The sequence below is a fragment of the Sceloporus occidentalis genome, unplaced genomic scaffold (genome assembly GCF_023333645.1).
Source record: "Sceloporus occidentalis isolate IW3139 unplaced genomic scaffold, rSceOcc1.0.p SCAF_62, whole genome shotgun sequence".
Taxonomy (NCBI): Eukaryota; Metazoa; Chordata; class Lepidosauria; order Squamata; family Phrynosomatidae; genus Sceloporus; species Sceloporus occidentalis.
This window is the reverse complement of record NW_028317042.1, coordinates 896,761-917,535: the sequence shown is the minus strand read 5'-3', so window position 1 is coordinate 917,535 and position 20,775 is coordinate 896,761. Positions and strand designations below refer to the sequence as shown.

At 40.4% G+C, this 20,775-nt stretch overlaps 1 protein-coding gene across 1 annotated transcript in view; it reads right to left on the bottom strand.

The window, feature by feature from the left end:
- The window catches only part of LOC149287267 (DNA-directed RNA polymerase III subunit RPC2-like), a 32,557-nt gene that overhangs the window by 2,632 nt on the left and 9,150 nt on the right, over positions 1–20,775 (bottom strand). Inside the window, exons 13-24 of the mRNA XM_089492964.1 lie at positions 19,330–19,491; positions 18,628–18,828; positions 17,766–17,928; positions 17,335–17,488; positions 15,127–15,201; positions 13,886–13,984; positions 13,594–13,721; positions 11,042–11,251; positions 9,490–9,648; positions 7,862–7,979; positions 6,855–6,997; positions 636–739 (exon numbers count right to left, since the gene is read on the bottom strand). Of these exons, the coding sequence (XP_089349090.1) occupies positions 636–739; positions 6,855–6,997; positions 7,862–7,979; positions 9,490–9,648; positions 11,042–11,251; positions 13,594–13,721; positions 13,886–13,984; positions 15,127–15,201; positions 17,335–17,488; positions 17,766–17,928; positions 18,628–18,828; positions 19,330–19,491 (1,716 nt within the window). The remainder of the gene's footprint in view (positions 1–635; positions 740–6,854; positions 6,998–7,861; positions 7,980–9,489; positions 9,649–11,041; positions 11,252–13,593; positions 13,722–13,885; positions 13,985–15,126; positions 15,202–17,334; positions 17,489–17,765; positions 17,929–18,627; positions 18,829–19,329; positions 19,492–20,775) is intronic.

Sequence of the window (20,775 nt, the reverse complement as noted above, 5' to 3'; positions counted from 1 at the left end):
ATATATATATATATATATATATATAGTGCTGACTGGCATGATGAGATACACCACACTGGGTGATTCGCATAAGTCGCCAACATTGATGGCATTTACTAGCGATACCGTCTGTGGTGTATACGTGGGCACGGGTTTCCAGGCCAAGTGGACGTGCCATTCGTTTTTGGTCCGTTAATTCAAGGAATTCAGGAGGGAATGAGAATATTTCCTTTAGCGTATGTAATGTTGAAGTACTTTTGATGTTTCCCCATCGTACATGGAGTCCATGTCCATTTTACATTAAATCCTTCACGAAAACATTTGTTCCAGAGACTTTTTGAGTTGTTCGCCTGATACCAAAGACCATTGTATCTCATGACTTGGCTGAAGATGATCGACATGGGTTTTGGATGGAAGCTGTTGAGGAAACCAGTCTGTCTATTGTGGTATAAGGGGGTTTGGATGGTGCCGGGTCCAGGACCTTGACGCGATTACAGGAAGACTTGAGTTGTAGGTTTGTAGAATGAATGTCATTTTTGTGGAATCGCTGCATTGTTAATCTAGCTCCGTACACTACTATGCAAGATCGGACCATCAGGCAAAGCTTAAATTACACGAACGAGAAGAAAATGAGAGAAGAAGAAGACTGTACCAACCGTCATACGAGATGGGAAACCATGAGGATTCATGATTATATCCGGACAGATCCCCGTATCACAAAACGGCATGTCCTCTTGTGGAACAATTAACCCGCAGACGCCTAGCGAAAGAAAAAAAGATTATAGATCAAAATATGATGGATTCAGCACAATAATGGAGGTTCTTGTCATTCCGTACTCATAATAAATATTTTGAGACAATGTGTTTAAATTGATACTGGGAAACGTAACATGGTGTTGAGAAGTTGTAGTAATAATAATAATAATAATAAAAAAAAGACATTTCCTTTAAAAAACACGTCTCTTAGATTCCAGGAAATATCAAATTATCTAAGATTCATTTATTAAGAAATTCCGGCATTTTTGAAGTTAAATATCCCCCCCCCAACTTTAAGAATCCATCGACGATTAGTTGTACAATAAACATATAACTCCAAAGTCTGAGACATAAAATTAAAGCGATAAATTCAAAAAACACAGATAATGGGAAACTTATGGGGACTCGGTAAGATAAATAATGTATACACGAACTATTTTAAAAAATATAAAAAAAAAAAAAAAAAAAAGCCAAACTTTGTAGTGTCAGAAAGTGAAACCCCTAGACTTCAAACCGCGGGAGAAAGCTGGCGTCGGCACAGGGGGGACATACAAAAGAGCCGCGAGATACGGCCTATTACAGAAAATCATAAATTAGGCATTTGACATTAAAAGGGAAGTGGGGAAAAAAAAAAATGGGAAAAATACAGTTGAAATTAAACAGCCTAAGACAGCGCTGACCGGCAAAGATAATTAAAGCGATTAGTTTTGGAATCCTGCAAGTTTAAGTACAAGGTTTTATTCACGCAGAGGAGATGGCCTGCTGATAGTTACGTAGACAGTCATTCTCGCTCAGGACTTCGACGTTTTTATCACATTTACGTGCCAAGTTAACACTGACAAGGAGAATGTATTCAAATAACTGTATAGTGGACCAAGTATCTGACCATTCGCTAACAAGATTATTATTTTTTTAAATAAAATTTAAATTAAAACACAAGTACCTACTACTCTTGTCTGATAACATTGCTTGCGGAAACGTCATTTAAAAAAAATAAATAAAAAAAAATATAAATAATAAATAAAAAGTGACTAAACAGCCAGAGTATTAGGTTAAAAAAAAAAAAAAAAAAAAGTGTAGATACCACTGGACATAGTGACACTGAATATAACATATACACATATTTATTACATGAGATTATAAATTTAAAGAAAAAAATATTTTTTTGGGCACTGAATATAACAATTATATATTAAATTAGATTATAAATAAAAATATATATTTTTGGGGGGCCATGAGTGGACACTATTATTATTACGTTATTTATTACGTAACAAAAAAAGTGTAGACAAATAGACGTAGTGACACCGAACATAACAAATATACAAATATTTAATTTAAATACATTTTTAAAAATATAAAAATAAATAAAATGTTTTTTTGGGGGGGCCTTGACTGGACACACTTAAGCTGTTGAGACGTTTCAATGCGCTTATCCTGATCCAACCAGCCCGTCTGGAACACAAACCGCACTTTCGTTAAAACAGAACATTCGGGTTTTCGGCCCGTTAACAGGAACGGAGTCTGCGCTTTAAAACTCGGCATTACGAAGCGGAACGTAAGCGGACAGTAACTCGGAATAAACAGAGCCCCCCGAGAATCCCTTTTATGTGCCCAGCCGGTTCCCATAGCAGACAGCCACTGTGTTGTTTGTTTTGTGTGAAAGTGAATGATAAAAGACCCATGAAATTGACACAGAAAGGCAGAACAGGAGAAAGAAGCGCGGACTCTCCATCACTGCCGCTTCTACCCTCCGCTGACGAGCGACACAATGGGGTCTACACATCCCGGAGCAGATCTAACACAGCTGTGCATTTCATTAGACCGAGAGGACCCAGCGTCGCCGGAGAATAATTAACTTATTCAGCTCCGCCGACTCTGACCGTAAGACCAGTCATCGCCGACAGATTTTAATACAGGTTAACACAAAAGGGGGCATAATGAGCTTAAAATAAGTTAGTTATAGTAGGACGCTAATGAATACCCCAAGAGGGCTAATACACAAAATAAAAGGCTTTGGAATGTCCGCGCGGGACAGATATCCCGCGTTACACAAATCCATACGAACAACCTCAACAGTACATATAAAAAAATCATAATCCTTACAACAAGCGGGGAACGTGTCATTTATTCCTCCCGTAAAGGGAGCGGCGCTTACAAAAGGCGCGTGAAGCGGATCTTCCTCCGGACCGCTGCTTCGATAAATTCCCCAAAAAAATTAATATAATGGAATTAGTAAAAATGGACTGAAATATTATTATGTTTAAAAGTAACTCCTATTTTATACCACGGTTTATATTAAGCCTTTGCTATATACAACTTAAGACATTTTCTCATATTCATATATATATATATATATATATATATATATATATATATATATATATATATAAATATAAAAGTTTTATACCTAATAAAAGTCCAGTATAACAGGCTGGGACAACACCTTATTGAGGTGTTATATATATATATATATATATATATATATATATATATATATAATTATATATTAAAACTATTTATAATATCTAAAATTATATATATTATAAAATGTTATTGTAGTGTAAGGTTTTTAGCCTATATTGATACAAACTGCAAATCCGGCCACCTGGTCGGGAAAGAGAACCCGCAGTGCTCTCTGCATTTAATCTAGAAGTTGGGAAGAGCGGAAAGCGTCAGGTAAATATACCATCAGCAGCCGTTTTGTGTACGTTCTCCATTATTCCGTACCATAAAAAAAGGAGAATAAGCCCCATCGGTTCTCTTCCGAGAGGTTAACAGGTCATTGGACGGCTGCGGGCCATCTAAATATTGACTTGCCTTTTAAATAAGCATTTAATACGGAATCTATGTATCGCATTTAACATGACAAAAGCCCTGCGGACGAAGAGCAAACTCTGCGGCTTTGTTTAGACCGGCCAATTATTCCACCTGTTTGCAGGGACATATTTGCAGAAAGTAACATTTATTGGCAAATTCAAGCTTCGCCCGTTTGCGTTTATTCTGCTCCGTTCCTCTGAAGGAAAAAAAGAAAGTCCATCAAATATCTCACTTAATTCCATTTAGAACACAATAACAGACATTACGGACTTTCCAACAAAAGTTATTAAATGTGGCCGTTTCACATAAATTTAACACTTTTGTAAATAAATAAAGAATTATAAATGCCGCTCGTATGGTCGGGAACACTCGATTGTCATGTGGCACAGAGGTGGGCACTGATTGGCTGTTGCCGTAGACTACAGAATTAGATTTTGAGACTAAACCACCAGAATGTAATATATATTAAGCGCGATTAAAAAGTTTTATTCTTGTAGAACAGCACCTTTAAACTCAAATTCTTTTAGATAAAACCGCCCCACCATGTGTCTTGTAACGATTCACGGTTTCCACATTAAAGCGGCATTCTGGTTTGTTTTAATAAAAATCTTAAAACAATACTTCACCCCTTCACCACAGAGGCCGTACATTTACGGCCTCACAATGCATTGTCATTAATAGGTTGAGGACAACCAGTTGTCCTTAAGGGGTTAACAAGAGATGAGCCCCGCACGCTTACCAAGGATAAAATAGCAGGTAAGCCGAGATGGGTTTTTTTTTGTTGTTGTTTGTTTTTTAGGTGTGGCACATCGGGGGGGGGGGGATGATTAGATGTTGAAAATCTACATTTTCACGGCATTTTAAACACCGATTACCCGGATTAAATTAAACATTAAACATGAGAAATCCGCCATGCTTGTATACCGCGGGAGCGGCCATAATAATCCCACCCGTTAAAGGGGCGCTCCAGCCATCCCAAGCAATTTTACACATACGATGGCTGCGTGGCCATTTCAAATCCATTGGGGGGGGGGGTTGGAGAGGTTCCGCTGAATCCCCCCCCCCATACGCATTAGACCTTCCCCACCTATTTTCCATGCAGGAGACGAGTTTGGCCAAAGTTATTGCAAGGCGCGCAATATATCTGTTTCCAGTTAGCTCCAGCACCTGTGGAAAGCGCTCCCATTCATTACGATGGAAGCACTTTTCCGCCACTGATTGGCGCTTCAAGCAGCCAACCAGTGGCAAGAATTATAGAACCATAGGGAGGGCTTTTTTTTTAAATTTATTTTATTACCCTAGGAACGCATATTAAAGTACTCTGAGTAAGGGCATGTGGCGGAGGTAGAATAATGCCAATATTGCCTCCTTTTACCAGATTTCTTCTGCCCCATTAATTTTAAATATTTCCAGAACAATTACACAAGTTATTTATTAAAAGTAAACTTAGTTAAGCTGAAAGCAGTTAAAGTGACTTTTCAACAAGCAGAGTCACCAAAAAACAAACAAAACAAAAAAACTTGGGGGGGGTAGTTGGGGGGCATCTGCCTTTAAATCAACATCTTTTTAAAGTCCTACACAAGTTTTCAATGCTTGGCGATCAGTCTGCTTCCTAAACACCGACATCCTATTCCCCGATATTTCCTCTAACTTCTACAAATCACAAAAACGGGGAGGAAGAAAAAAAAGGCTGCGCCTTTGATGTAAAGAAAGCAATATATGACTGTTCCTTAAGAGCATTTCTCAGTCTGTCATGTGAAAAAGGATTAGCAACTCTTAACAAAGATCCCCCGGATCAGAGGACCGAGCAGAGCTCCAGGGCCGGGTAATAAAGTGTTCCAATAGAAGATGGCTTATGGGAGAAATTAAAAAGTGTGTGCCTTTAAAAAAAAAAAAATCAAAAAAAAAAAATCGGGGCAAACAAAAGGTTTTCTGCGGCCGCCCAACAAAGGAGCTTTCATCACACAGGTAAAGATTTCGCTACGCCGATATTACCCGACATAATAATACACGCAGACACAAGGACAGGAATAATGATCAAATTAAGAAAAAAAACAAAAACATAAAAAAATCTAAATAATGAAAACATTATATATATAAATAAACAAAAAAATTCCATTGCAGACTCCTAAACCGGGGTAGTTTACAGATTAAGAGGGACACCATACACACTTTAGAATGGTCATTTTACTTTATCTTGGTATCCCCCCCCCCCTGCAAATGTCATGGAGGCAGCACTGGAGCTGCAGCTTCTCCTGAAGACATATTTAAGCATTTACAAAATACTTTAATGTGCATTCTTTGTCAGGGCTTTGAAATGCCCCTTTTGAGGAAGATTAGCGATAATCTGACTTGAATTTGACTATTCTGTCCCAGTGGTTTTTTTATTTCGTTGTCTCCGTCCACGCTAGAATCGTCTGCCCGAACCCAAAGCATGCGGGGGGGGGGGGGATGTTAGGAATGTTGAATGTGAGCTCTTTAACCAAAATATATTATTATACTCATTATTTCATGTAGCTATTTTAAGGTTTGATAAAGACAGGTGTTAAACATTTTCCTGGTATAAAAGTAAAATAAAGGTCTTTAGGCAGTATTTTTTTTTTTTTTCTTTACGGCTTGTACCGGCTGTTTCCTGAGGTTCTTTATACAGAATAACAGAAACGAGATGAAACGCTCAATTATGGGGAAAAATATGCACTTCACTTCAGTATTAAATAAAAAAAAATTTAAAAAAATTGTACCATAAACATATGAGGAAGCGAGGCTTTGCTTGCATTGATCGGCATATTTTTAATAGTCATACTTTAGGGGGTGTGGTTAGAGGTGTGGCTATGGGTGGGGCTTCAGCAGATACTGATTGGTAGCAGTTTCTGTAAATTAGTAAGGGCAATTAGAACAAAGCATTTTATTTATAGAATCTAATTAATTCCTGCGATTTAATCAAGGATTTTTTATCGTAAAACACCAGCGATACAAACGCTAAAAGCGAACTGGATAAAAAACAAAACAAAAAAAATAAATAAAAAGCTCTTCAGATCTATCTTTCAACACTTTGTGTTTTTATTCTTTTTCTAGTAAATTTAGCGCTCAGATACGTACCTTATATTTAGGACATTTTAAATTTATGGTAAAGTAGTATTTGATTAAGGGGGGGGGGTCTGATAAAAGTACAGTTTTTTTTTGGGGGGGGGGAGGGGGGACAGAGAAGGGAAGAGTTGGGAAAGTCACAAAGTAGGAAGGGGGGAGAAGATCCAGCAAAGTAAGAATAACTCAAACGGGGACGCGGGAGCTTCCGTTACCTTTCTGTCCGTGTCGACTGCTGAACTTGTCCCCGATTTCCGGCCGTCTCGTTTGTCTGAGAAGGATCTTAATCAGGAAGGCGTCTTCCGCATTTGAAGAAATCATCACTTTCTCGATGTACGACTCCGTGGACCCTTTGTAACTGCGAAGAAATGAAACCTATATTTGATGGCTGGAGGGTCCCCTTTAACCCCTTCAGGACCGGGATTTTGATACTAAGGACCGGAGCCGTTTTTTGTGTTTTTGCCATGTCTTTCTTCAACTGTAATTTCTCTCTTATCAATTGGTGCACCCCCCACGCAAATCATATATTGGGTTTTTTTAAGCACAAGTAGGGCTTTCATTTGAAACCATGTTAAGCTGGGTAGTACATTGTTTTGTTTGAAATAAACTGGAAAAAGTGGGGAAAAAAAATTTTTTTTTACAGTTTTGTATCCATACAAATTGTACACACATTGAACCAATGGGAAAAAATTATCCAAAATATATTCATTAAGTTGTCCTGATTTGGAAACCACCCAACATGGCCAGGATTTTCATCTATTTTGACCAGTATAGGGCAAATATTTTTCAAATTTGGCATGGCAGTCTAATAACTGCGATAGTTGTCACGGATACGGATTATCCCCCCAAAATTATATGTTTATGAACAGTAGATAAGTCAAGGTGTACAACTAGGGTCATTTTGACACTTTTCAAACAGGGATTTTATCGCCAATTGCTGCCAAATTTTGAGGTATTTTTTTTGTTTTTTTTTGCATATGTTGCAACGTTGCTTTAGGTTTTATATTATATTTTGTATAGAATATGTGCAACTGCAGAACAAAACAGCAGCGCCCCCGCGATCACCATGATTGTGGCGATGTGGGGGGGCGGTTTTTGAGGAAGAAGTACCTGGTACGTCCCGGTCTACCGGTGACCTGTGACCAGGAAGTACCAGGTACGTCCCGGACCTGAAGGGGTTAAAGCCCCCCGGACTGTGCGTATTGGCATAACGCCGACTTACGTTACTGGGACGTCTTTGTACTGGGGCTGCTGCGGCACGGCACTTCCCTCCAGAGGAGTCTGCGTGACGGTCGGCATGGATTTGTTGACAAGAACCTGCTTGTTTTCGACTTTTTCTCCTGTTGGAAAGAAAGAGAAAACAAACAAAACGTCAACAAATCGGCTGAAAAACACCAACTCTTTACTACTGAAAACGGAAATGGTTACGGCCACATTGGGTCATCCAAAGACATGTTTTCGTGGACCAACGCCATGTCGGAAGACAACCTTTCAGGTCCAAAGAGACGCCTCCATTATTAACTATACTGACAATTAGTTAATACAGATATATTCTCCCCGTTGTTTTATTTAATAGTCAAATAATACCGTATTTGCTCGATTATAAGACGACCCTGATTATAAGACGACCCCCCAAAATCTGAATATTAACTTAGGAAAAAAGAAAAAGCCTGAATATAAGACGACCCTAAAGGAAAAAAGTTTTACCAGTAAATGTTAATTCATGTAAACTATTTTTTTTAATAAAAGCTATGATTGAGAAAAATATTTTTTTTGTTTTTATTTCTTGTATTTTCCAGCCTGTCCCCCAGTTACGCACATCTGCCCCCAGGCTTGCCACACCAATATGGCACTGTGGCCCATGATATGCCTTTTAACCCTCTATATGCCACTGTGACCCATGGTATGCCTTTTGACCCCCTATATGCCACTCTGCCTCCAGAAATGCCTTATACCCCTATATCCCATTCTGGCATTTAGGGGGTTAAAATGCATATTATGGGGCAGAGTGGCATATAGGGAGGTATAAGGCATTTCAGGAGGCAGAGTGCTCTATTAAATGCCCCCTTAACGCCACTCCAGAAATGCCCTATGCCCCCATTTAACTAACACACACACACACACTCTCTCCCCCCCCTCCCCTCCCCTCTCCTCTCCTCTCTCCTCTCTCCCCTCTCTCCCCTCTCAGCCCTCTCTTACCGGTGCTTCCAGCCGGGGCAGCGGGTTGACGTCGCCTTCTGCTGCAGCCGGAAGGAGGTGTGGCTAGCAGCGGGGGTTTGTATGCGTCCGTCGCGTATACTTTCCCCGGCTGTCAGAGATCAGAGATCTCTGACAGTCGGGGAAGGTCTACGCGACGGACGCAGACAACCCCCGCTGCTAGCCACACCTCCTTCCGGCTGCAGCGGACGTTGTCTACGCGGATCGCGTAGACGTCAACCCGCTGCCCCGGCAATACAGCAGGAAGCACCGGTAAGTGTGTATGATATGGGGGGGGGGGGGGGTGAGACAGGAGGATCCAGGTCCCCTGCAGCGGTGCGGGGGATCTGGATCTTAGTCTCCTAATCAGACTCTATTTGAGGTCTGATTAGAAGACGACCCCGATTAGAAGACGAGGGGTATTTTTCAGAGCATTTGCTCTGAAAAAAACCTCGTCTTATAATCGAGCAAATACGGTACTTAGAATAGGGGGGCTTTGCATGTTTCTGGCTCATGACCTCTCAAAACAAGTCCTCCTTAACCACTTGAAGGACGTTTGTTCTCAACGCCAGAACCCATCACTGCTTTTAAAATCCTAAAATATTATATAAAATTTTAAATATTACAAATGTGAAATGAGATTTTTCCGTTCACCTGGAGAGCAAATTCCATCGGCGTCCAGGATCTCGTGTCTCCAGATGGGTTTGCGAGTGGTAGCATCCAGCATCGGCCCCATCACCTTATCGAAGGTCTGGTTGCTGTAGCGTTTCAGGGTACATTTTGCGTTTTTGTACACGAGGCACCGGCCAAACCCTAGGACGAGAGTAATTAATCGACAAGCACAGAGCCAGTTTATAACGGCGTCTACAAATATATAGATTATGAAAAAAAAATACACGCGTGTGCTTACGATGGAGAGGGCTGGTTAAAGCGTATATTGCCGCCACCTATGGGGGTACAGCACTGACTATAATGATGTCAGAGCCAAGAAGAAACTCTTCTTCCAACCTGTACTGGGTCAGGAGCTATTCAGAAGTCTTTCAAATGGCTATAGCCAATCAAGAACAAGAAAGGGGGCGTTGCGCTGCACCTCTGGAGCTGCAGCTTTCCCTAAAGCCGATTTGCCTAGAGGTTTTTAATCATTGCTTGTTAAGGCTGCCCGGGACCCTAGACTGTCCCTTTAAAGAGCGCCACTACAGAAGAGGACAGCATATAGAGAAAGAAGCCTCGTCGCCCACAGACAATGGACGGCACCTCCAATTAACGTCACTCAATGGACGGGCGTCCTCAACGCTTTTGCTCATTAATAAGAAGCGAACGGTGCTGCCGAAAAGAAAAAAGGGGAAGATTTCAGCCTCGTCACTTCTCTGCATAAAAGGGCAGCAGCGCACACAGCGTGAATTAAAGGGCAATATTTAATATTGGGTTTTAAACCCCCCCCCCAGCAGGGGTTCTCCATCCACGCTTTACCTAAACGGATCAGCCGAGTGCGAGCAACGGCCAGAGAATACATTGATGCTCAAGAACTCTACTTCACGACGGCCGTGTATAAAAAAAACAAAAAACAACAAAAAACAACACACAACAAATAGACATTAATGTCAAAGACGCATGGCTACTGGGACAAATTTGGGTGCCTGGCAACTGTCGCTGATCATCTTGGCTAGCTGGAGATAAAGCGGGGTGCCTGGCATAAAAGCCAACGCACTTATTATATCCGCATTACTATCACACCTAGATTTACATACGACAAAAAAGGGTAACGTTGCGGCGTAAATATCAGATTTATTACATTAAATTCTTGAAGTTCTATTCCGTGATCTTCTTTTAACGCTTCAATTAGAGGGTCAGAGGCTTAGATGTTATATAAGGAAGTTTTACTTTATTGAGAGTGGTGGATAAGTGGAAGAGCCGCCCATCAGAAGTGGTAGAGGCTGATACAGGGAGATTTAAACATGCACGGGATAGGTGTATGGCTCCTGAATCTAAGACGAGACCAACGACTAAGGTTTGAGTCTCTGGACAAGATGGGCCCAATGGGTCTTACCTGTCAAAGTCTATGTTTGGGTTCTAGGTTCCTCTAGTGTATTTAATAAAAAAGTACACAAGCTATTTAATCTAAAAGGTAACCAAAAAGTTCTAAAGGGTTTTCATTAGCCACGACTAGCGGACATTGGCCTAGCCTGGCAGGGGATCGGGGTTTTACCTCTGTCTAAAGAAGCCTTGTTAAGTACGAGGGCATCTTCAATGTCGTAGCCGCTGTAACTCATTACGGCAACGGTGGCGTTCTGGCCGGCTGGAAGTTTCTCGAAATCGATCAGTTCGATGGTCTTGGTTTTAACCATCGGCCTTTGTGGGTAGGCCAACAGGTACATGAGCGTGTCAATCCTGTTCCTCTGGTTGTATCCAATTGTCCCTGGCAAAGGGTACGGGGGGAAAAAAAAAAAAAGGGGGTAGAAGGGAAAAAAAAGGGGGTAGAAGGGAAAAAAAAAGGGGGTAGAAGGAAAAAAAAAGGGGGTAGAAGGAAAAAAAAAAAAGCATTATAAAATCTGAAATATACTTTGCAATTATCTGGAAAACAATTATACAAAAATTGAATTTGCTTTTACTTTTGCTAATGAGAACCAAAACATAACACATGCATTTACGCATATAACAAAATCTGTACAAAAAAGAAACTTCGAAAGAGGACTGAAGAGAAATTCATTTTAGGAGGAAATATCAAAAAAGCAGGAACGCCGGTGCAACCAATTAAACGGTGAACAAAAGCAGAACGCGCTTTAGGAGCACCTTAGATCAGGTTTCAGCTCATAATTTGACAGATGTTCCTTATTGTTCCTCATGGCAGTTTATTGCGCTGTAAAAATTAGAGATATGTACGCTGAAAACCACAAAAGGTCCCCCACGTGCAGACATCGCAACACATTTTTCTCGAAAGGTACACGCATTCTGCTAATAATGTTGAATGATTAACCCCTTTAGGTACTGCAGGTAGTTAAATAAAAGGAGACCCCCTAGGGGCATTAAGAGAACTTTAATTCTTCTACAAGAGGTTGGGTCACTTAATCAGGTTGAAGGAGGAAAGATACTCTAGAATAGAGGTTAAGTCCTCTAGAACCTTCAGGCGGTGGGTGGACCATCCGCTCATCTGTATGGAAAACCCGGACACCAGCGATGCTGGGACCCTCAAGAGAAAACTCTTTAGGGTTCCTGGGTCTTCATCACTGGTTCTTGGGTCGTTCTGGAGCCACTGTGAGCCCCACAACTCATGGAACGTCTTTAAAAAGCAAGGAGAACTTGCTCCAAAAGACAGACAGACATCCCCAGGGGGTTCAGTAGGGTTAGGAAGCCAAGACGTAAAAAAGGTGCCAGGACAGATTTGGGACACGGGGTGGGCTGAAGGAGACTGTGGCACCTGAAGGAAGGTTAAGAGGTGAGGAAATGTTCCTGCTGGAGAAGGGGGGGGGGTTGCAAAGACAATAAAGAAACTTGTCTCATCACGGCATGGGTATAGAGTTTATAAAGTCCATGATTTATTTATTTTAGAGAGAAAGAAAATGCCCATTCTACAGCGCTACGGAACACGAAGGCGCTATATAAAACAATGAACTTGGAAACCAAATGAATTTATATATATATATATATATATATATATATATATATATATATCTCAGAATTTCCAAATTTTACAGTTAATTTTTATCCTAAAGATGACGCCGGTCGTCTCTGAATTCTTATCCCAGGAGCATTGTGCGCCTTGTGCCAAATTGTAAATGAGTTTTTATCTGTCTGCTTATTCTTTGGTCAGGTGTTTTGTAAGAAGGAGAGGAGAAAAAGAGAAACAAAAGCCTTTTTTTATTGCTTAAGATATCCCCCCCCCCCCAAAAAAAAGCCTTTGTGTCCCAAAGCATGGAAGGTAACGTCAGCGGATCGTATCCAGGGAGCTAAATGTGCAAAGACCTGGAGGTCAGGACAGCTGAATACACCGACCTCGCAAAACAGACAATGAATTGCAAATGACACTAAAAAAAATAAAAAAAATAAAAAAACGGGGTGGAAAGGAGAAAAAACAGTCAATTTTACAAAAGAACTCGGCTTTCTGCACACACGGGTACGGCGACTGTGTGGCAACAAGGGGCACAAATTAAATCTAGACGCGGACCTACAGTGCATATTACAGATTATAGATTATTATTATAGATTAACCATTTCCCTGCTCACGCTTCACGTTAAAAGCTTGGCTCCCTGTCCCTGTGCATTTTTTGCCTCGGTTTTTCAGGGAATGCTTAATTGTCATATGACGCAAAAGCAGCCACTGATTGGTTGTCGCCACAGAAGCTAAAAATAGCAGCTACTCATGTTTTTATGCGAACACGTTGGAAATAATAATGAAAGGCTTCGGTCTAATTAATGATTGCGAGGTCCGGCACCTTAATATTTTAAATAGCAGCGGTGATCAAGGATAGATTTTTATTTTGTATTAAATCGGTTAGGGAAGCGTACGCTCCACGGAGGGGAGCGCAAGCAGAGACGGGGTTACATCGAGCAGGAGACGGGGAGTGTTTGCCCGTCCCGCGCTGGAATGTTTGATCAGACTGACTACCAAGCCACATGCCTCCTACAGCTGACACACGGCAAAGGCGGAGGTCCCCGAAACCACTACTCCAGCTACCCCAAAGCAAATCAGCAATGCTTATTTTAAACAGCTTACCCGAATAAAGCGAACAGTCGGGAACGCGAGGGGTTAATGGAGCTTACCCATGGCTTGCTTGCCCATAGCACACTGGTATGTGTTTCTGGGGGACTGGTTGTGGTGGGGGTATGGGATGAGACCCGCGCAGACGCCAAGCAGAGTGAACGGCTCGATTTCCAAGTGCGTCGTCTGCCTAAATACAAAAACAAAAAAAGCGGGCATCGCCGTGTAAGCGCCAACTTGCGAGTCAAGGACTCGGAGGTCTCTTCTAGACAATTTGACTTACAGAAACAACAGGTGGGGAGGGCCTGGCTTACAATCTAGTTTACGGGGAGGAATAAGGATTTGAAGACTTACTTTGAGATGCTATGTTCATAGAGAGAGATGTTACAATCATTCTCTTCATTGACATCCAAATATTCCACGAGACTCTCATGGAGGAAATCTTCAAAAGTCCTGCAAATAGTCGTGAAAGATTACGACAGAACTGCAAGACGTCTCAACGGACGAGCCGTCGATGAAGCCCTTTTTCCCCGACACGAACCCCGTCTTGTTACACATGGAATCCATTTGTGTCAATCTCATGCCTTATATTTAAATGAGAAGTCAATAGAATTTATCTTATAAACCCCAGCGCCGTTCACAGAGAAGAACCTGGTTTTATTTCATTTCGTTCCAATAAACTCCCTTTATCTGTGGCTTTATCGGCCGCCGTTGCTGTCGGTCATGTGATATTTTGAGTGACTTTCCTGGCCTAAACACCACACTGAGCTGATGCTTTATGGCAATGCTAACGAAGTCCGTTCCTCCATAGACTTCCATTAGTCGGAATGTCACAATGGGTTATTAAGACTGAGCCATTCAACTGTTTCCCAAGGGAACGTGAAGTCGGAGAGTTTGCCTAGCAGATCGGGTTTAGAAAACCTGCCAAAACTAGAACAGTTTATAAATTTGTGTATTTTTCAGTTCAGTGTGCGTGAGATGACTACATTATGGCGTTTGCAGACTATAGTCATCATGTAGCGTACATAATCGTGTACCCGTGATACCCATTATCCTACATTTCTTTGGTGGACGCCAACGGTTTAACACTAACAAGGGTGGAATAGATCAAGAGGGATAATCGAACAGATCCTCAGATGAACTTGGACCGCCATGACAGAGCAAGGACGGGTCCTCTTTGGGAAGCAACCGATTCATGGAGTCCATAGGATTCCAAGATACATCACCGTCTACATCAGAAGAGCTTTTCCAACTCCAGTAACGAATGACTATGGCGGCCAGATAAAAATCCTTCGCTATAGGGTCTCCGCTACTAGGCACAGGGCTTCGCTATACCTTTTAAACGCTACAAAAGATCAAAACCATTTGGCGGTGGAGATCGCCGCCACCTACATTGAAGAACGGAGTTTCAAATCACCCACCTTTCTTCACCCCTTCAATAGCAGAGCGACAATCCAACACAAAACAGCCGCTCCGGCTTAACAGCCAGGTAATGGAAGCCCAGTAACAGAATGGTCCTCGACAGTTGAAGCTGCTTGGCGCCCCGCTGCGCTGTAAGGATCGTTTGGGGGGGATATGTAATGGGTTAACTTTACCTGTATCCTTGAGAAAGTTCTTGGATGTGTTTCTTTGTAACGGCCGGTCTTTGGTTTTTCACGATGATATACGGTCTGCAATCGATGAAAAAAAAAAAACCAAAAAAATAAAAAAACAACATAGTTAAGATTCTACATACAGTTTCAACACCTTTTCTCAAGCAGGACTAACTTGGCGGATACTTATAGAGAGATCCTCGGGAGAAATAGAAGGACATTTTATGCCGAGTAGTGGAAAGCACAATACAAGCACAACACTGTCTACTGAAATTTTATCATTTTGGCAAATTATTGAAATTTCGGAGAGAAACACACACATTTCGGGTACACGTGTGCACAGATTTGGCATATTTAACAGCAGGTTATTACTCTTTTGTCCTACAGGACACAGAAAAGCACTTGACGGGTTAACACAGTTTGGTAGCCAGTGGCAGGAAAATGTGTGTGTGTTTCTCGGGAACAGTTTTTCCAGCGGTTGGGGGGAAAAAAAACAAAAAAAAAACACTAAAATGTCGCCAGAAGTAAGAAAAAAAAAATATAAAAAATTAAAAAAAAAACAAAAAAAAAACCAAAACCCAAACACTTCTCTTAGGGTCCACGTTCCAACCATAATCTCAGAAACGGGTGAAATAAACGTTTATCTGCCAACGTTGAGAATCTAATCATTCTTATTAGTGTTCTTTTATACACGGTTTGGAATACATCTCATTCCAGCAAACTTCCTTCATTCGGCACGTCTTAACAGTATCAAAAAGTACAGAAAACCTGCATAAATGGGATATCGAGTGAAAACTTAATTAAATGGGGATTCTTTTAATTTTAGGGGAGATTTCCCCCCCCCCAATTCAATTTATTTATTTATTTTTTTTAAATTCATTTTATTCCCCCCCCCCCCCAATAAATATTGGGATTTACTGCTCACTCGTCTTTAATTTTCCATAAATTATTTGGTCTATGCCAAAATGTATTTCAATCACAGAAAAAAAAAACCCAAAAAATTCCGTGAGTCTCCAGGGGGAGGTATGCCGGGCTCTGCGCAGACTGCATTGTCGAGTCGTTGCAACGAGAGACGGCGATATTATTCAGAGGAGAAAGATAACACGTCTCTTTTTGTGAGGTTTGGCCCGCAGCCTATATCTGGGCCTTTTGATAAATGACAGTTCTATTTCGCTTGATAAACTTGTATCGCCTGACAGCGGCGCCTCCTGACAACGGGGATTATTTCTATTGATCCGCACAAAAATAGTAAAAAAAAAAAAAAAAAAAAAAAAAAAAATAAAAATATTTATTAAATATTTTGAGATCCTGACCCAAAACAGGACAAGATCGGGATCAGCAGGTATTAGTTACACGTGAAGGAGAAATGCCAGAACAAGAGGGGGGAATCAAAACTAGAGGGTCAGAAGCTTAGATGTAACGTTAGGAAGTTTTACTTTACTGAGAGGGTGGTAGATAAATGGAACAGCCTCCCAGGAGAAGTGGCAGAGGATAATACAGCGAGGGGATTAAAACATGCGTGCTCCTGAATCTAAGACGAGACCAACGACTGATTAAGATCTGAGTTTTTACAGCAGGAGAAACGGGCCGAATGGGGCCGATCTGCCAAGAGATAGATAGATAGATAGATAGGATAGATAGATAGATATATTATATATAATATATAGAAATGATGCAGTGGGCTAGGACTAGGAGTTAAAAAAAAAAAAAAATCACATGTTAAATATAAAAAATTTAAGAAAATAAGGTATTGACAAGGAAAGAATTGTCATTTTCTGTTTACATTAAATTATATTTAGTGTTTTTCCTCCAATTATTTTCTTATACAGGGTAAAGGGTACACAGTGTTTCTTTTTCTTGGAAGACCGCGTTAAATCCAAAGGGGCTTTCATTACAATAGGACAAAGAAAATTGAGATATAAAAAAGGTAGAAAATACAAAAGGCTATTTTCTAAGGTCCATTAAAAGCATCTTTGACAACAGAGACGTGTGTCGTTTAAAGGCTTACCTCCACGAGGAGACCGCGGCACAAAAGATGGTATGCAAAATGTAAAAGTCAAGTGGCCATGCGCAAAATAATGGTCCTTATACATTCACCGGTTAAAGCCTCTTGTTAAAGGGTCTATATACTCATTTTTCCTATCAAATGTGTTTTGATTTACAGCTTTTCTCCTTATTAGTCACTAAGACCCCCCCACCCCCAATAATTACCTGCACAGTCTTCCCCCGTCAGAGGATACGTACACACATCTGTCAGTGAGGTTTGTGGAAATAGACACAAACTCATTGATGTAGCCGGCTCGTCGCATTAAACGGAACGTGTTCACTAGCTTTTGATGATCTCGTATAACGCCGAGAATGTTACCTTAATAAAAAGATTTAAAAAAATAAATAAAAATTGCCATATTTTTTTTTATTTTTTTTTTAAGATGCTGGAGATAAAAATAAAATAATAAATAAATGATAAAATTCTAAAAAAAATTTAATTTCTATTAAAATAAACCTGAAAGCAGCCTCTCTTCTTCTGCTCTCTCGCACCCTTAAGGCTACCTGAACCAACCAACAGCAATCAGCAACATAACCGGTGAGAGATACCTACAGTAATAGAGGATAACGGAAAGAATAAAAGGTGTCCAACTCACCATTAAGGAAGACGATGAAAATGTTGGGGTAGGAGAGCTCTTCCCCGCACAGCAGATTGACATCTTCCACGCCAAGGTTACCGGCCAGCTTGATTATCGGGCCGTCTTCCATGTCAGTCGTGATATGCGTCATCAGCGCGAGATTCTTAACCAGACCGCAGGCCTGGAACACGGGACAGAATAGTGCGTCACATGAATGGGTAAAAAAAAAAGCAAAAATAGCCAAAGCCCTACAATGTTTTTTTATTTTACAATTTACCAAAAAAAAAAAAAAAAAAGATTGTCTATAATATATTAATAAACTGTTCTACTGAGGACCACACCAAGTGTCATCCAACAACCAGGCATGTCTGAATTAGCATGAAAACACAAGAATTAAGAATGGAATTTCATGAATGGAAGTCCCATTTTCTCATTTTAAACAAATTGCAAAAAAAACAAAAAACGTGCTGAGTAATTTGCATGTAAGAGGATTGACAGACCTCAATTTTTGGATATCCTAGCTTGAGCATCCATCTAAAATTAAACCTAAACCATTTGTATTCTGATGAAGACCTCTGGTTATGATCCTCGGGGGCTGGAGTTGAAGAGCCCTGAGGCAGCCTCTCATTGGTCAGTATGGTAATGACTCCTAGTAATAACCACACACTTGGGCAAACACTGTTTAAGAACATTATTTTTTTGACAAAACAGAAGGGAAAACGGCAATTTGAAAACAGGAAAGGAACGTTTACGCCTCAGAATTAAAAAGTTAATGTTTGACAAAAGCTTGTTATTCAACATTTATTCACCCAAAAGTGCAACCTTTTGGATTCTGGATCAGATCACAATAAAGCCCGTTTTTCTTATATATTTTTTTTACCTCTCCTTCAGGAGTATCGGACGGACACAGCATGCCCCACTGCGATGGCTGCAGGGATCGCGGCCCGCTAACCTTCCTGGTCTTTTCAAACTGAGACGAGATCCTGGTCATCATCCCCAAAGCTGCGATAAAAGATAATCTAGACAGCACCTGCGTCACACCTTGGCGGTCCATCTTAAATCTTTTCAGCGACCAGTTCCCCTGAAGAAAGAGAGAGTTTCCACTACAAGAGAAGCAATAGGCAAACCACAAAGCTTACGCTTCAAAGAGAAACAGAAATCGTTATAAATAAAAACACTAAATGTCTATTTTCCTTGCGCATGCCTACACAATGCCTTAGGAGTCCTCCCTCAACGCACTGCAAGTGCCTGCCTGCTTACCGACCATCAGAGCCGCAAGAGCTAACAATCTATCCCACCGCTGAAAAGAGTAATGTAGAACTGGACAGCCAAAAAGACAGATTTAACCCATTTAAATCACCTAGACCCCGTCCTGATGTTATATTCAGAACGCGCCCATCTCATTCATGATTAAACGCTTGCTCGTTGTTAATAGACGCCACTTCTCCTCGAGGGCACGCGATTCACCCGTCATTAAGACCCAAGGCGGTGGAACGCGGAGCACTCGATGCACTGATAACTTGCCCCAATCTTTGGAAACGAAGCATGTGATTTTTGGCACGTTAACATCGGGGTCTCTTACCGAGGATATGGCGTTCACCATGCCGTTGGTGATCTGGTCTTGCCGCATATGCTTTACGACGTCGAACTGAGCAGCCCGCTGTTTCGGGATGACTTGATCGGCAATCTTTTTCATTTCAGAGTTGAATTTTTTAAACAAGTCTTCAAACAAAAGAGACAGCAGCTGAAAAAAAAGGAAATTGGAAATGTTATTTTTATTAGACCGTGAATCGTGGCAGTATAAACAACGTAAAAAGTATTAAAAAAAATAAAATAAAAAATATAGCATTAAAATTAGGATTTTGGGTAATCTGAAAAGCCAAAATTCCCTTTTTTTTTTTTTTTTACTTACCCAAAACACTTTTTTTGTACGTGAAGATATAATTGACAGCCAAAACAGGGCTGCTGAAGGGGCATTTTAGATATATAAATATATATTGGATATATGCTTAAAAATGCTTTATAAAAAAGAAAAAAAGGAAAAAAAACTGTTTTAAAAAATTGGAAAATTGCAAAACAACAAAAAAAAAAAATTCTTCATACAGGAGGTACAAAAGTAGAGTTTTTCTGGATATATAAATATTGTAAAAATTAACATTTTTCTTCAAGCCTTGCTTAAAAAAATGCTGGGAAAAAAAATAAAAAAAGAGAAAAATACGTTTTAAAAATTGTAAAAAAAAAAAATTGCAAACATTTTGATTGTATCCACTGAAGAATCAAATACTGGCATTCTACAGAAATGAAAAAAGCCATTAAAAAAAAAAAGAAAAAAAAAAAGAAGAAGAATGTAAGCTGTTGCAACAGTTTCACCAATTAGCGTAATGTCAGAGAATTCTAATTAGGAGCCTTGAGGTGGCTGCTTAGTCTTCGAGCTTCTGGAGTGCCAAATACTCCTTTTCACACATACTAGTCGCAAAATTAAAGACATTAGGCCGCCTTAATTACATTATCACAACGGCTGGGATTAAACAATCTGAGAAGTCAATGTGGGATTCTATTGTCGCGGTAAAAATCCCTTCGCTTTCCAAGGTGCAGGATTTCAGGCCGGCTCCGTATCTCGCCCATACAAAGCCGGCTGAATAAGAAATATAAAAAACCCAAAACAAAAGGGAAGAAAGAAAAAAAAAAAACAACAAAAAAAAAAAAACGGAGGGCGACGCTCGTCAAATAATAAACACATTAGAGAGAGGGGAGGCGGTAGGTGAAAAAGATTAAGCCTGAAATCGGTAGGTTTTTAGCGAACGCGTCTGCTGGCTCAAGTCCTACCAATTCTCTAGCGACGGGAGAAAAAATAATAAATCTGGATAAACCGTTCTGTGAAAATATGTTTGGCTCCCGGATCCACATCTGTTATCTAGCGTCAAAGCCGGTTTCATACTTCTCTTTCCCATGGGGTGTGAAATTAGCAGCAAATAATTTCATTTTTCCCTTTATTTTTTTTGTCTTTCGACACAATACGGTTTTCTAT